The following is a 14,844-nucleotide window of genomic DNA, read 5'->3' as shown; positions in this document are numbered from 1 at the left end:
GGACTTGCAATGTCACAATGGACCTTTGCCTCCATGGGGTCTTGCTGTATCACAATGATCCCATCATTCCATGGAGCCACACAGAGTCAGCACGATCCCCTTGGTTCCATGAGGCCCAGCAATGTCACAGTGCTCTCCATGATTCCATGAGGCCCCACAGTGTCACAATGGTCCCTTGGTCTCACAGGGCCCCAGTGTCACAATGGTCCCTTGGTTCCATGGGCCCTGTGCTGCTGCATTCCCCCCTGCCATTCTCAGGCCGCCCTGCCAGCTGAGAAATGCTCCTTGGGCCTCGGCCTTGGCCAACAGACCCTGGGCTCAGCTCCTCTGCAGCTCATGAAAAACACTGTCTGCTCCAGGCACTGCTGCTGCCCAACCAGCTCCTGGTTTCTGTAGGAGCAGCCCTAGGAACTGTTTTTGTTCCCTCAGTGGCACAACATCCCTGTTCTCACACTGCCAAAGAAAGTTGGTGCCAAGTGCGGCCAGGATGAACCATTGCTGGGACTGAAGCCCCTCTCTTGGGGCCCTGCAAACAGCGCTCCAAAAGGAGCCCTTGGAGCTCTCCTGGGCCAGCGACTCCCTCTGAGTGGGATCTCTCCCAGCCAGGAACTCTCCCGTTTGCTGCACTCGGGGATCCTGAACAATGATGGAGCCTGGGCTGATCCCCCCACTCCTCCAGGCTCAAACCTTTGGCCTTTTCTGGGGAGATGCCAGAGGATCCACAGTGAGCATTGCCTGCCCTCAGGGGAATTTCTTACAGGTGTCTTGCACTGACTCTTTGTGTCTGTGTGTACATGGGAGTGCCTGTACTAGGGAAATGTGGCAGAAATGCTGCTCTCTGAGGACTTGGAGTGCCTTGGATAGCTGAGTCAGTCAGGCCTGTAAGTAAGGTTACATCTTGACAATTAAGTTATGAGGTTTTTTTTTTTGCAAAGTTTACTATGTTGTAAGCTAAGTTGAATATTGTTTAATGTTATTCCACTAATAAATCCTTAAGTCATTGGTTGTAAGTGAGGTTAAATTCTGTTAAGTGCTGTTCTTTTCCTAAATTGTGGAGTTGAAGGTATCAGTTAAGGTTAAGGTATCAGTGAAGTCCTGTTAAGTTTGACCTTTGTCAAGGTTTAATTTCTTTATTCATTTTATCCTTGCCCTCACTGTCCTTGTGTCTCACACACACTGGTACAGTTCTCAGCTCATTTCTGGTTTGATTGCCTGGATTCTGTTTGGTTTTGTTGCTGCTTTGTTTCTTTGGTGTGCCTGAATTGTCCACTCAGGAGCAGAGTGACTCTTGCCAAGGAACTTTGTGCTGCTGCACCTTAATATTAAATCTGGTTTTTGCTGCTCCCTTGCTGGGGATTTTTTCAGTGCTCTCAAGGCCTCGTTGGTAACAGGGTGAAGGAGCCCAGTCCCAGGCTCTGGCCCTGGGGGACACGGGAACGCTGCCAGGGGGTCCCTGTCCCACTGTCCCACCCCCAGGGCCCCGGCCCCCCGTCCCCGGGTCAGGCTCTGGGGTTGATCTTGTGGAACATCCTCTGGGGGAGGCTGCAGGGCCAGGGGCGGGGGGACCCGGGGGGACAGGGGACCCCGCTGTGCACGAGCAGGGTTGGACTGCTCTGGGGGGAGCTGTGAGGGGGGCCGGGGCAGAGTGACCTCCCCAGGGACCTCACACAGCCCCTGTGATGTCACACTGCCCTTGTGATGTCACAGCCCCTATGATGCCACACAGCTCTTTTGCAATGTCACACAGCCACCAGTGATGTCACAGCCCACTCTGGGTTGTCACATAGCCCCTGTGATCTCACACAGCTAACTATGAGATGTCACCGTATGATGTGCTACATCTGCTTTGTGATGTCACAGAAGTCTCTGTGATGTCACAACCTGCTCTATGATTTTACACAGCCACACAGTGATGTCACAACCCACTTGCTGATGTCACAGAGCCACCCTCAATGATGGCAGAGACTGCTCTATTGCCTCACACTATGATGTCACAGACAGCTTTGTGATGTCACAAACCCCTCAGTGATGCCACGAGACCTTTTCTGTGCTGTCATACTGGCACTCTTTAATGTCACAGCACATACTTTGAACCTCACAGCCAGCTCTTTGATGTCATCCAGCCATGCCATGGTGCCACAGCCTGCTCTGTGATGTCACAGAATCCCCTCTATGATGCTGTAGCTGCTCAGTGACTTCCACAACAAACTCTCTGATGTCATAGACCAATCTGTTGACTTCAAAATTGCTTCCTAGAGCACTATATTCTAATAATTGATAAAGATCCTCAACTGTGGAGTAAATAACTCAGGTTAAAATCTTTCTGTCCGATCATGATCAGAATCAATCAGAGATGTATTTATATAAATTTATCTGGTATTCCATCATTAATCCTGTGGGACAAATTGGGGTAAAGTTCAATTCCACATCTCCAATCCTTTACACATTAACCTTTGACAAATTCTAGGGCTGGGATTGGATCCAGCTGTTCCCAGTCTCCTCTCTTAGAAGGAATTTTAGTAGTCTAGGAGCCCTGCAAGGGTTTGAGGATCCATGGTGGCTGTTGGGTGTACTTTCCGCACCTCATGTATCAGGAGGAGTTTCTGCAATAAGGAAATAAAGCTTTTTGCTGAAGCTCCCACTGTGCCCATGACAGGAACCCCTGTGAGTGTCTGGGACATCCCGGCTCTTTGGCAGCCTGGGGACTCCTGGGATGTCACCGTGGAGCCCCCGTGAGTGCCTCTGACAGATCGGTGCCTTTGCAGCCCAAGGTCCCCTGGGATGTCACCATGGAATGGCTGTGACTGCCTCTGACCACAGGGCTCTTTACCATCCTCAGAAAGCCCTGGGAGGTCTCCATGGAGCCCCTGTCTGTGCCTGGGACATTCCAGCTCTGGAACAGCCTGGAGACTATTGGAATGTCCCCACGGAACACTTCTGAGGGCCTGTGACAAATCTGATCCTTAGCAGGGAACCATCACCAGCCCCCTTTTGCTATGGTCAGTTTCCATGGCAACCATCACAAACCCTCTGTTGCTATGGTCAGTTTCCATGGCAACCATCACCAGCCCCCTGTTGCTATGGTCAGTCCCTTGGCAGCTCCATGGAGACCCCATGCCAGAGCTGGTTGCCATGGACACCAGCTCAGGCCTGCAGCCATAGCCCGTTACCATGGCAACCATTGGCAGCCCCATCCCCAGGCTCACGGGATCCCAGAAAAACACAACAGGCTGAGCTGGGAGAGACCCATCAGGATCCTCCAGTGCAACTGCTGGCCCTGCACAGGACACCCCAACAATGCCAGCCTGGGCCTGGCAGCGCTGTCCAAATGCTGCTGGAGCTCAGAGAGCCCTGGAGCTGGGACCCTTCTTTGGGGAGCCTGGGCAGGGCCCCAGCAGCCTCTGGGCAAAAACCTTTTCCTGACATCCAGCCTGAGCCTGCCCCGACTCAGCTGCAGCCGTTCCCTCCACTCCTGTTCCCGGGCACCAGAGGGAAGAGGTTCCTACAGCCCCAGCCAGGGACCCACTCCCAAGGCTGTTGCCATGGCCACCAGGGCTGGGACCAGCTGGGATGCTCGGTTTCCCGGCGCCAGGGTTCAGAAATGGGATTCCCCAATTTCCTGCCCCCGCTAAAACCGCGCTGCCCTCGCTGCCCTCCCGCCTTCCATGGAAAGCACAAAAGGCAAAGATCCCAGGCTGGGATAAGAACAATTTATTGGGAACAACAATGAGATAAGGAACAAACAGAAACTGAAATGATATTGATAACAGAAGGGATAAATGAAACAGTTTACTGGGAAAACTAATACATCAACAACAGGCTCTTCCTGGCCACAATTTCCCCTGTCTGGAAAGGACACCCTTCTCCTCAGGGAGAGACAGAGAGTCCCTTTCCTGCCCCTGGCAATGTTCTGATGTGCGAGTGAATGTAGTGACATGGCCATGGCCAGACTCTCATGTTCTTCCATCCCACATCATGTCTTTGGCAAGGGCAGGAAAAGGGACAGGTGTCTTTCCAGCATAGACCACAGGGAAACTGGTTCACCAGGGTTCTTCCCAATGTGGGTTCTTCCCAATGTGGGTTCTCCCATGGGGGATGAAGCTGGAGTGGTGCATGAAGCTGTTCCTGCATTTTTGGCATTTGCAGGGCTTCCCTTACTGGTGGCTCCGTTGGTGTCTGGTCAAGTGAGAGCTACTGGTGAAGCTTTTCTCACACTGGGGACACTCGTAGGGCCTCTCCCCTGTGTGGATGCGTCGGTGGGTGATGAGGGTGGAGTTGTGCTTGAAACCCTTCCCACAGTCGGGGCAGTGGAAGGGCCTCTCATCCGTGTGAATCCGGTCATGCAGGAGGAGATGGGAGCTTGTCTGAAACCTCTTCCCACATGTGGCGCACTGGTAGGGCCTCTCCCCAGTATGGATGCGCCGGTGCTTGATGAGGTTGGAGTTGTGCTTGAAGCCCTTCCCGCACTCAGGGCAGAGGAAGGGCCTCTCCTCGGTGTGAATCCGGTGGTGCTGGAGGAGATTGGAGCTGCTCTGAAACCTCTTCTGACACTGGGGACACTCGTAGGGCCTCTCTCCAGTATGGAGACGTTGGTGGGTCACAAGGTTGGATCTGTAGCTGAAGCCCTTCCCACACTCCCCACACTCGTAGGGCCATTCCCCAGTGTGGATCATCTGGTGGCTGATCAGGTGGGAGCTCCACCTAAATTTCTTCCCACACTGCAAGCACTTGTGGGAAGCTTTTTATGGACCACCAGCTCTGAACTCTGGCTGAAGGTCTGCCCACCTTCCTCACTCAGGGTGGCTCTTTCTTCTTCAGAGCACCCTGGGCTGGGTTTGGAGCCCCTCCTCATGGGGGATTCCTGAGGTTTTTCTTCCCTGTTGGATTCTTGTGTGCTAGAATCACTCAAAACGGTCTCTTTCACGAGGTTCTGCCATGCAGATTTTTCCTCCCTGGCCTCCATCCTCAGTTCCTTCCCTGGGGAAGGAAGGACAAGGAGAGGATGGGATTTGGCTCCGTGCCAGAGGGAAGGGGAAGGAGATCCCTCCAGGGCATCCCCAGCAGGACAGGGCTGGCAGCAGAGTTGTCCTGCAGCCGGGGCCTGTGCTGGGCTGGGAGATGGAGCAGGAGAGAGGGGGAAATAGGAACTGACTTCCTCCTCACCTTTCTGGGTGTCCCGGGGCTCCTTCCTCTTCCTCACAGCATCCTTCTCCATCCAATCAAGGTTTGGGAATGGAAAATCCTGGTTTGGGAAGAAAAAAAATGGTGCGCGCATTGTCTTTTGTACTGGTTTGAAGGCAAACCTGGGGAGGGTCTTAACCAGAATGACAATTTAAAAGAACACTAAGATCAAGGCAATGATACAGAAACACTGCCTTAAACTGACAAAGTCAGGATATAACCTGACACCCTGTTGGTCAGGGTGGTGGCAGCTGTCCCAGTAAATGGTGGCTGCAGTCCTGTTGGAGAGATGAAGGTGATTCTGTCGAAGCAGTGATCCTGTAGAAGGGTCTGGTCTTCCTTTGGAGGTCCAGTGGTGGTTATGGAGCTCTTGTCCTCTGGCAATCCAGTAGGCAAGCTGCTCCTGGTGTGGCAAGTCTCAGCTTATATCCAGGTAGGAATGCTTGGATCCTCCCCCTGGGCGGAGCATCCCACAATGGGAGGATGGAATTTTATCAGTCCTGCAGTGACACTCAATGGCCCATTCACAGAAGATATCTCCCCTGGAGGGTGTTATCACGGGTGAGTCATGGAAGAGATAAAGAACACTGCCCCACCTGTTTATAGCAGTTGCTGAAGGTGGGGATTGAAAACATGCACTTGGTTACATCTTGCATGGCAACCTGAAACAGTGGGGTAATCCCTGCTCAGGGCGTGAACACCATCCCCCTTACCCAAACTGGCTTAGGTGTAAAACCCCACCCTGGGAAGGCCACAGACACAGGGGACAATGTCACACTTACCCTGCCCCTGGGGAGGGCTCTTTTTCCTGTCATTCCCTTCCTGTCCCCCTTTTTCTTTCCCATTTACTGTTCAATAAAATTCATTTTGGGTTTGGTCTCATTGTCACCTTAATTGGGGCAGAGGAATCTAACACTTTTCTTAACCAGACTCACCAGACTGTGAAATTATTTTGGCACAGTGAGTTTAGGCACTGTTCTCTGACCCCAAGTGCCTTTGACAACAGCATGGTTCCCTCCTCTGAGGCGCTTGTGGTTCTCTCTGGAGGAGCTCTTTGAAACTGGGCTGCAGCTTCCTCTGAGTGACTTATGGGAGAACTGATGAGGTAAATTGCCTTTGTGGGCCTGGAGTGTAAAGAAAATATTTTGTTGTCCTTCTATTACAGCGACCTAAAGAAGGTCTTCAGGGTGAGAGAAGTGGACGAGAATCTTGCTTCATGATCAGAAGGCTGGATTTATTGATATATGATATATAATACATTATAACTATACTAAAAGGAATAAAGAGAAAAGTTGCAGAGGCTTGCTAAGCTAAGAATAGAAAGAAAAGAATTAATAACAAAGTTCTGTGTCCAGCAGAAAGCAAGGACCAACTCTCCCGTGAGTGGTCAGCAAATCCAAACACTCACAGAAGACCAATCACAGATGGTCCTGTTACATTCCACATCAGCAGATAATTATTGTTTGCATTTTTCTTCTGGGTCCTCAGCTTCCCAGAAAGGACAAGTCGTAAAACAGAGGATTTTATGAAAAAATGTCTGTGACATCCTTCCTTGAAATGTTTTTTAAAATCACAGGAGGAAAGGGAGCAAATGATACCAGCGAGACTGACAAGGTTCATTCACCCCATGGTGAGGAACATAACGCTGCTAAAAGTCCTACAAGAAGCTCAGCTCAAGTAGCTAAATTCCCAAATAACTCCTGAATTCCCATGCTTGAGTGCTTTGCGAAATGTGAGAATCATTTTTCTCTTCATCCCTGTCGCCTTTGTGACAGCTACAAAGAGTTTCCTTTCCTTTTTATGATGTCTATATTAGGCTGAATTCACACTTTTATCAGAATGTGCTAGCAGCTGAGCTGGAGCTGTGCAGGAACCAGTGGAACTTGAAATTGTCAAAAATTGCTTGTACAGTCAGTTTATTAATGTTTGGGATTTATTTGCATTTTCATCACATCTGACTTGTGGGAAAATCAAATATTCATCAAAGTGATTTATGCAGAGTCAAGTTTGATGTCTGCGAAATTATTTTGTCCAGTGCCCAGGGGATGCTCGAGGGGTCTCTGTGCCTCTCGCCCTGGGGGATGCTTGGCAGGGGTTTGGGGGGCTTGTCCCTGTCCCTGTCACCCCAGGGCATTCCCCCAGGAGTGTCCCTGTCCCTGTCACCTCAGGCCATTCCCCAGGGGGTCTCCATCATTTTCATCCAGGGAATGCCTGGGGGGTCTCCCTCCCTCTCATACCCTGTGCCAGGGGGATGCTCAGGGCTCTCTGTCCCTCTCAGCCCAGGGGATGCTCAGGGGGTCTCCATCCCTCTGGCCTCAGGCAATGCCTGTGCAGGGCTGGGGACCAGGGCCTCTGTGTCCCTCTCAGTGCTGAGGGTGCTCAGGGCTGGGGGGGCTCTCCGACCTTCTCACACCTGGGGAGGCCGGGGGGGTCTCTGTCCCTCTCAGCACTGGTGTGACCCCACCCAAACATCATCGGGCTCAGAGGGACAGAGACACCCCCAAACCCCCAGAAGGGCTGAACCTGGGATTTGGTCTGGGGCTGAGGATTTAGGAAGGGGCTGGAATTGGGGCTGGGCTTGGAGTTGGGGCTGAGATTCAGATTAGCGATGGGATTGGGGTTAAGGCTAGACATGGGATTGGCTTTAGGGCTGGGATTGGGATTGGGGCTGGGGCTAGAGAGACTGGCACTGGGATGAGATTAAATACAGAACTATGAGTGTGTCTAAACATGGAGTGAGATTGAGACCAGGATCAGGGTCAGGTTTGGGACTGAGCTCACCCAGAGTGGGACAGGGAGAATGTTACGGTGGGAAGGTTTGGGGAAAATCCTTGTTTGGGGAAAAACAAGCTGTGAATGCCTTGCGTTGGGGATTCCTCCCACCCACGTCCATTTCTAGAAGTCACCTGATGTAAAAAATCAAGAGTGAATCAAAAAACCCACCAGGAGTTTCCCATTTCCAGTCTCACCCCTCTTGGGTTATGGTTGGTCCCCCATCTCAGGGCTGGTGGGGATCCCATGGGTCCTGGGGATCCCCCCTCTCCAGGGTCCTGCTTTTGGATTTTGGGAGGTTCTGGGGTCCCAAGGTCCCCCTCTCCAGCCTCCTCTCAATCCAGCCACTTGGGGTTCCCCTTTCTTTCCACCACCCTGTCCTTGTTTAGGGCAAAATCGGTTGAAACCCTCCAAAAGGAGTTTCCTCTAGAATGCCGATTCATCAGCCCCACCCTCAGCCAGTCCCAGAAAATATTTCCGGGGAGAAAAGTGGAAAAAAACCTTATTCTACAGGCAAAGCATTTACCAGCACAAAAATTGAACAATATTAAGCAATAAAATCTCCTGCTGCTCCAAAGTAGATTACAAACTCCGAAAGTCCCTCCTTGGGTTGTAGCTCCGTGCACTCAGTGTCTTATCAGTCTCTTATCAGTCTCTTTTCAGTCCCTCCAGCACTGGAACTGCCTCGGCCCAGGCTCAGCCAGGTGGGCCACAGGTGCGAGCTGCCGGTGGTGTTCTGGCTGTTCAGTGCAGAGCAGATTTAAACAGCTCCAAAGAAAAAGAAAAACCACAGTCCAGGGAACTTCTCTGCCTCAGCGAGCTAAAAACTAACTAAAAGCAAAGGACAGCTCTGTCCTGCTCTCTGTCCATCCAGCAGCTGGAATGTGGAGGAGTGAGTGCAGTGTATGAAAACAAACTACTGCTCTTCCTCCTCCCCTTCGCTCTCAGAACCAGCCTTAAAGGCACAGAACTCATTTCTGGGCTAAACAGACCGATGGGGGTACGAGCATCATGAAGTCATCCCAGGACACCCCTGTCAGGGTCAGGGGCTCCCGTCCCCGCCTCATCTCCGGTCTGCCGGGGGTCCCCCAGCTCCGGTATCGCCCCTTCCCCTCTCCCCGCCCCGGGGGTCCCCCGTTCCACAGCCCAGGCTCTCACGGGGATCCCCAAAACCAATGTCCCGCCCTGTCGGTACCGGGCCATCCCCACGTGGACCCCTGGAACCCTCCCGAGGGGCGATCGCGGCTGCTCTCCCCCCGAAAAAGCTCCTCTTGGGGAGCCCGGAGATATCCGGGGCTCGAGTCCGGGATCTGCCGGCTCCGAACACTCTCCAAAAATCCTCCCGGAGACCCCGGGCTGGAGCCGGGGCGAGCTCGGCCTCCGCCCTCACCTGCGGCTCGGGGCTGGGGGCGATGCTCCCGGGGCAGGGGGTGCTGCAGGCTCGGCGTGCGGGCGCTGCGAGCGCCGCGATTCTCCCGCTCCTGCTCCTCCTCTCCCTCCTCTTCCTCCGCATTTCCTCCGCTCCCAGCCCGGACCCCCCTTTCCCTCCCCTCTGCCCCGCGGCCCCGCAGCTCCGGCTGCTGGCTGGGGGAGCCCCCGATCGGCCCCAGGGCTGGGCAGGGGGCTCGGGGACCCCCCCCGGGCGGATCCGTCCCCCGGCCCGAGCCCTAAATTCCGCTCCGGGGCCGCGGGGCTCTGCGGGCCCGCCTGGCAACCGGTGAGTCATCAGAGAAAAATGCTCTGGTTGGCTGGAAATTGTTTAGCGCGTCCTCTGATTGGCTGGAATTGTAAAAGGCGCTACGCCCTGCGGGTGTGCCTAGGAGCTGCGGAGTCCGGGCGGGAGCCTTTTCCTGTTTCTTTCTGGTCTCTGAATCCTCTTTCCTTTTTCTTTCTCTCTTTGAGACCTCTTCCCGCTTTCTTTCTCTCTCTTTCTCCTCCCCATTTCTTGTTCCGTTCAGTCCACGCTCAATAATCGTCGGTTGCTTTCCCACGCTTTCATTCGCTCCTTCACTGGGGCAGAGGCGTCTCTCCCTCGCGGGGTCGTAATCCATGGACAGGGTCCCTTTCCACCCCAGTCCCTGGAAAATGTCCATCAAAGCTACCTTTGCTGTGTGCTCTGGGAGCCCACAGAGCTGCTGGATCTTCTCCCCTTGGGAGAGAAGCTCCTTGGGAGGCACGGCAGGAGCAGCACCCTGGGAGCCTCGGGAATGCCCCTCTGGGATCCACGGCACACACTGCCAGGGTCTGGAATTCCAGTTCTCAGCTATGAAATATGTTCCTGCCCTTGAGGGCAAAGCTGTCAAGAAGGAGCCAAAAGCCAAGTGGAACAAGATCTTACAGTGGCATTTCACTGCGAGCCTTCATAACTTCCCCCATGGTTGTTGTAGCTCCTGAATTGGGAATTAAATCCGGGCACGGTCTTTGGTGTGAGCTGCCCTGGGTCAAGGGAGACACTGAGAGAGAAACAGCAGGGAAAGAGAGGCAGGAGAGAAAAGAGGGCACAAACACAATCAGGTGAGAAGGTGGCACTCTAAAAACAGACCAGAACTGACTGAAAAGGAATATAACAGAAAGGCATAATTTTGCACCTTTTTTTTACTATCAAAATACAATTTCTTCCCCTTCTCACAAACCTCTTGCCAGTGTCATTCACCAGGGCTGTCAGAAAGTCCTTCATTCTGGGTGGATGTTCCAGGCTGCAGCCACAAACAAACAGGGAATGGGGATTTTCCTGCTCCTGGGGAGTTTGACATCCTCAGCTGAGGAGAGGAGGAGACACCAGAAGGAAAGGGCAGCTGGACTTCACCCTTCCACAGGAAAAACTGGGCGGGGGAATCTCTCATCCTGTCTGCTGCTGCTCCCACAGGGATGTGAGGGCTGATCCCAGAGCTCCAGGGGTCACAGTCAGGGCTGCCCTCAGGAAATGCTTGCCTGGTATTGAGGGGCAGCATGGGAGCACCTGGATCTTGGGGCACCCAGCTGCCCCTCATGTTTGGAGGTGCCTGAGGAGGGCTGGGACAACGCCAGGGACATCCTGCAGTGACATCCCCCCTGTCCTGCTCTGGGTGAGCTCAGTCCCAAACCTGACCCTGATCCTGGTCTCAATCTCACTCCATGTTTAGACACACTCACAGTTCTGTATTTAATCACATCCCAGTGCCAGACTTGTCTAGCCCCAGACCCAATCCCAACTCCAGCCCTAAAGCCAATCCCATGTCTAGCCTTAACCCCAATCCCAGCTCTAATCCAAATCTCAGCCCCAACTCCAAGCCCAGCCCCAATTCCAGCCCCTTCCTAAATCCTCAGCCCCAAACCAAATCCCAGGTTAAGCCCTTCTGGGGCTTTGGGTGTGTCTCTGTCCCTCTGACCCCGATGATGTTTGGGTGGGGTCACACCAGTGCTGAGAGGGACAGAGACCCCACCCCCAGGCCTCCCAAGTGTGAGAAGGTCAGAGAGCCCCCCCAGCCCCGAGCACCCTCAGTGGTGAGAGGGACACAGAGTGCCTGGTGCCCAGACTTACACAGGCATTCCCTGAGGCCAGAGGGATGGAGACCCCCGAGCATCCCCCAGGGTGAGGGGACAGAGACCCCCGAGCATCCCCTGGGCTGAGAGGGACAGAGACTGCCCCAGACATCCCCTGGCACAGGGTATGAGAGGGAGGGAGAACCCCCAAGCATTCCCTGGGTGAAAATGATGGAGACCCCCTGGGGAATGCCCTGGGGTGACAGGGACAGGAAAAACACCCCCAAACCCCTCCCAAGCATCCCCCGCATCCCCCAGGACGAGAGGCACAGAGACCCCTTGAGCATCCTCTGGGCACTGGACAAAATAACCTTGGCAGAAATCAAATTTGACTCTGCATAAATCACTTTGATGAATATATCCTCTTCCCACAAGTAACTTGTGATGAAAGCGCAAACAAATCCCAAACATGAATAAACTGACAATCCAAGCAGTGATGTGGCAATTCCAATATTCATTGCTTCCTGCACAGCTCCAGCTCAGCTGCTGGCAGGTTCCGATAAAAGGAAAGTGGAAATTTGGCCCAATACAGATTATGAAAAGGAAGGGAAAGCTCTGTGATGCTGTCACAAAGACACAGAGAAAAATGATTGTCACATTTGGTAAAGCCCCCAAGCCTGGGAATTCAGGACTTACTCAGAAATTTAGCTACTTGAGCTGGGCTTCTTGTGGGACTTTTAGCCGCCTTGTGTTCCTCATCATGGGGTGAATGAACCTTGTCAGTCTCACTGGTAACATTTGCTCCGTTTCCTCCAGTGATTTTAACAACTTTATAAGGAAAGACAGCAAATTATTTTCTTTACACTGGCCACCCATAAAAGCCATTTTCGTCATCATTTCTCCCATAAAGAAATAAAGCTTTTATAAGCTCCATAAGCTCCCCAGGAGGAAGGAGGGACTGTGTCCAAGTTTGCAAGAGTTCTTCCAGAAAGAACAACAACGTCCTCAGTGGAGGGAACCATGCTGTTGTCAAAGGCACTTGGGGTCAGAGAACAGTGCCTAAACTCACTGTGCCAAAATAATATGGCAATATTGTGAAGAAAATTGTTAGAGAGATGCATCTGCCCCAATTAAGGTGCTAACAAGACCAAATCCAAAATGGATTTGATTGAACAGTAAATGTGAGGTAGAAAGATGGGAAGAAAGAGAAAAGATGAGAGAGCAAAGGAGTGACAAGGGACAGAGACCTCCCCTAGAGCAGGCAAGTGTGATGTTGCCTCCTCTGTGTGTGTGGCCTTCCCAGGGTGGGGGTTTTACACTTGAGCCAGTTTGGGTAAGGGGGTGGTGTTCACCCCCTGAGCAGGGATTACCCCACTGTGTCAGGTTGCAATGTAAGATCTAACCAAATGCATGTTTTCAATCCCCATCTTCATCAACTGCTATAAACAGGTGGGGAAATGTTCTTTATCTCTTCCATGATTCACCCCTGATAATGCCCTCCAGGGGAGATATCTTCTGTGAATGGGCCATTGAGTGTCACTGCAGGACTGATAAAATTCCATCCTCCCATTGTGGGATGCTCTGCCCTGGGGAGGATCCAAGCATTCCCACCTGGATATAAGCTGAGGATTTCAACAGCAGGAGAAGCTCACCTTGCCTACTGGATTCCCAGAGGACAAGAGCTCCATAACCACTACTGTACCTTCAGAGGAAGACCAGAACCTTCTTCAGGATCACTGCTTCGACAGAATCACCTTCATCACTCCAACAGGACTGCAGCCACCATTTATTGGGACTGCAGCCACCACCCTGACCAACAGGGTGTCAGGTTATATCCTGACTCTGTCAGTTTAAGGCAGTGTTTCTGTACCATTGCCTTGATCTAAATTTTGGTTTTGAATTGCAATTCTGGCTTAGACCCTCCCCCAGGTTTGCCTTCAAACCAGTAAAAAACTCAATGCGCTCATCCCTTGGTATTCTCCCAAAACAGGATTTTCCATCCCCAAACTTTTGCCAGATGGGTAAGGAGGCTGTGAGGAACAGGAAGGATCCCCTGGACACCCAGGATGGTGAGGAGCAAGTCAGTGCTCCTTTCCCCCTCTCTCCTGCTCCATCGCCCAGCCCAGCATGGCCCCCAGCTGCAGGACAGCCCTGCTACCAATACCGTCCTTCTGGTGATGCACTGCGGGGATCTCCTTCTCCTTCCCTCTGGCACGGAGGCAAATCCCATCCTCTCCTTATCCTTCCTCCCCCAGACCAGAAGCTGAGGATTTGGACCAGAGAGGATAAATCCCCACAGCAGAACCTCACGGAAAAGGCCGTTATGAGTGACTCCAGGGCACAGGAATCCAACGGGGAGGAAAATCCCCAGAGATCCCACAGGAGGAGGGGCTGCAAACCCAGTCCAGGATGCTCTGTGGAGGAAAGACCCTCCCTGAGCCAGGAAGGTGGACAGAGCTTCAGACAGAGCTCAGAGCTGGTGGTCCATGAGGAGCTTAATGATGGGGAGAAGTGCTACAAGTGCTTGGAGTGTGGGAAGAACTTCAGGCAGAGCAGCACCCTGATCAGCCACCAGATGATCCACACGGGGGAATGGACCTATGAGTGTGGGGAATGTGGGAAGGGCTTCAGCTGCAGCTCCACCCTTGTGACCCACCAACGCATCCACACTGGGGAGAAGCCCTACGAGCGTCCCGAGTGCCAGAAGAGGTTTCACATCAGCTCCAATCTCCTCAGGCCCCACCCTATTCACACACAGGAGAGGCCCTTCCTCTGCCCTGAGTGCGGGAAGGGCTTCAAGCGCAACTCCCTCCTCATCAGGCACAAGCGCATCCACACTGGGGAGAGGCCCTACAAGTGTCCCCTGTGTGGGAAGAGGTTTAAGACCAGCTCAAATTTCCTCCTGCATGAGCGGATTCACACTGGCAAGAGGCACATTCCACTGTCCTGACTGTGGAAAGGGCTTCAAGCAAAACTTCACCCTCATCAGGCACTGGCACATCCACACTGGGGAGAGGCCATATCAGCGTTCCCAGTGTGGGAAGAGCTTCACCCAGAGCTCTGACTTGACCGCACACCAACGGAAGCACCAGTAAGGGAAGCCCTGCAACTGCCCTCACTGCAGAAGGGCTTCATGCCCAGTTCCAGCTTTATCCCCCATTGGAAGACCCATATTGGGAAGAGCCCTGGGGATCCATTTTCCCTGTTATCCATGCTGGGAAGACACCTGACCCTTGTCCTGCCCCTCCCAGTGACAAGATGTGGGATTGACGAACATGAGGGTCTGGCCATGGCCCTGTCAATACATTCACTCCCACCTCAGGTCATTGCCAGGGCAGTAAAGGGACCTTCTCTCTCCCTGAGGAGAAGGGTGTCCTTTCCAGGAAGGAGGAAATACGTAGCCAGGCAGATCCAGTCAGTTGTGGTATA

The 14,844-nt window shown here is 53.0% G+C and overlaps 2 protein-coding genes across 2 annotated transcripts; one reads left to right on the top strand and one right to left on the bottom strand.

Annotated features, from left to right (window-relative positions):
• Positions 1-4,089: 4,089 nt before the first annotated feature.
• On the bottom strand, positions 4,090-4,661 carry LOC131094575 (zinc finger protein 883-like; the record flags this gene model as incomplete). Its single annotated transcript, XM_058042232.1, has 1 exon — positions 4,090-4,661. A coding segment is annotated over one exon (507 nt), but the record flags the coding sequence as incomplete, so codon positions are not given.
• Positions 4,662-13,432: 8,771 nt separating this feature from the next.
• On the top strand, positions 13,433-14,365 carry LOC131094386 (zinc finger protein 3-like). Its single transcript, XM_058041980.1, has 2 exons — positions 13,433-13,495; positions 13,910-14,365. The coding sequence occupies exons 1-2, from the start codon at positions 13,433-13,435 to the stop codon at positions 14,363-14,365; spliced, it is 519 nt and encodes a 172-aa protein (XP_057897963.1).
• Positions 14,366-14,844: the final 479 nt, after the last annotated feature.

This window comes from Melospiza georgiana, chromosome 29 (genome assembly GCF_028018845.1).
Source record: "Melospiza georgiana isolate bMelGeo1 chromosome 29, bMelGeo1.pri, whole genome shotgun sequence".
Taxonomy (NCBI): domain Eukaryota; kingdom Metazoa; phylum Chordata; class Aves; order Passeriformes; family Passerellidae; genus Melospiza; species Melospiza georgiana.
The sequence above is the reverse complement of the archived record's forward strand: the minus strand, read 5'-3'. Positions and strand labels throughout refer to the sequence as shown.

Bases quoted from the DNA above. Each gene is read 5' to 3' on its own strand.
- LOC131094386 (XM_058041980.1), top strand. From the start codon at position 13,433: ATGGGTAAGGAGGCTGTGAGGAACAGGAAGGATCCCCTGGACACCCAG. The intron at 13,496-13,909 runs GTCAGTGCTCCT...GTCCATGAGGAG, and splicing joins CCCAGGATGGTGAGGAGCAA to CTTAATGATGGGGAGAAGTG.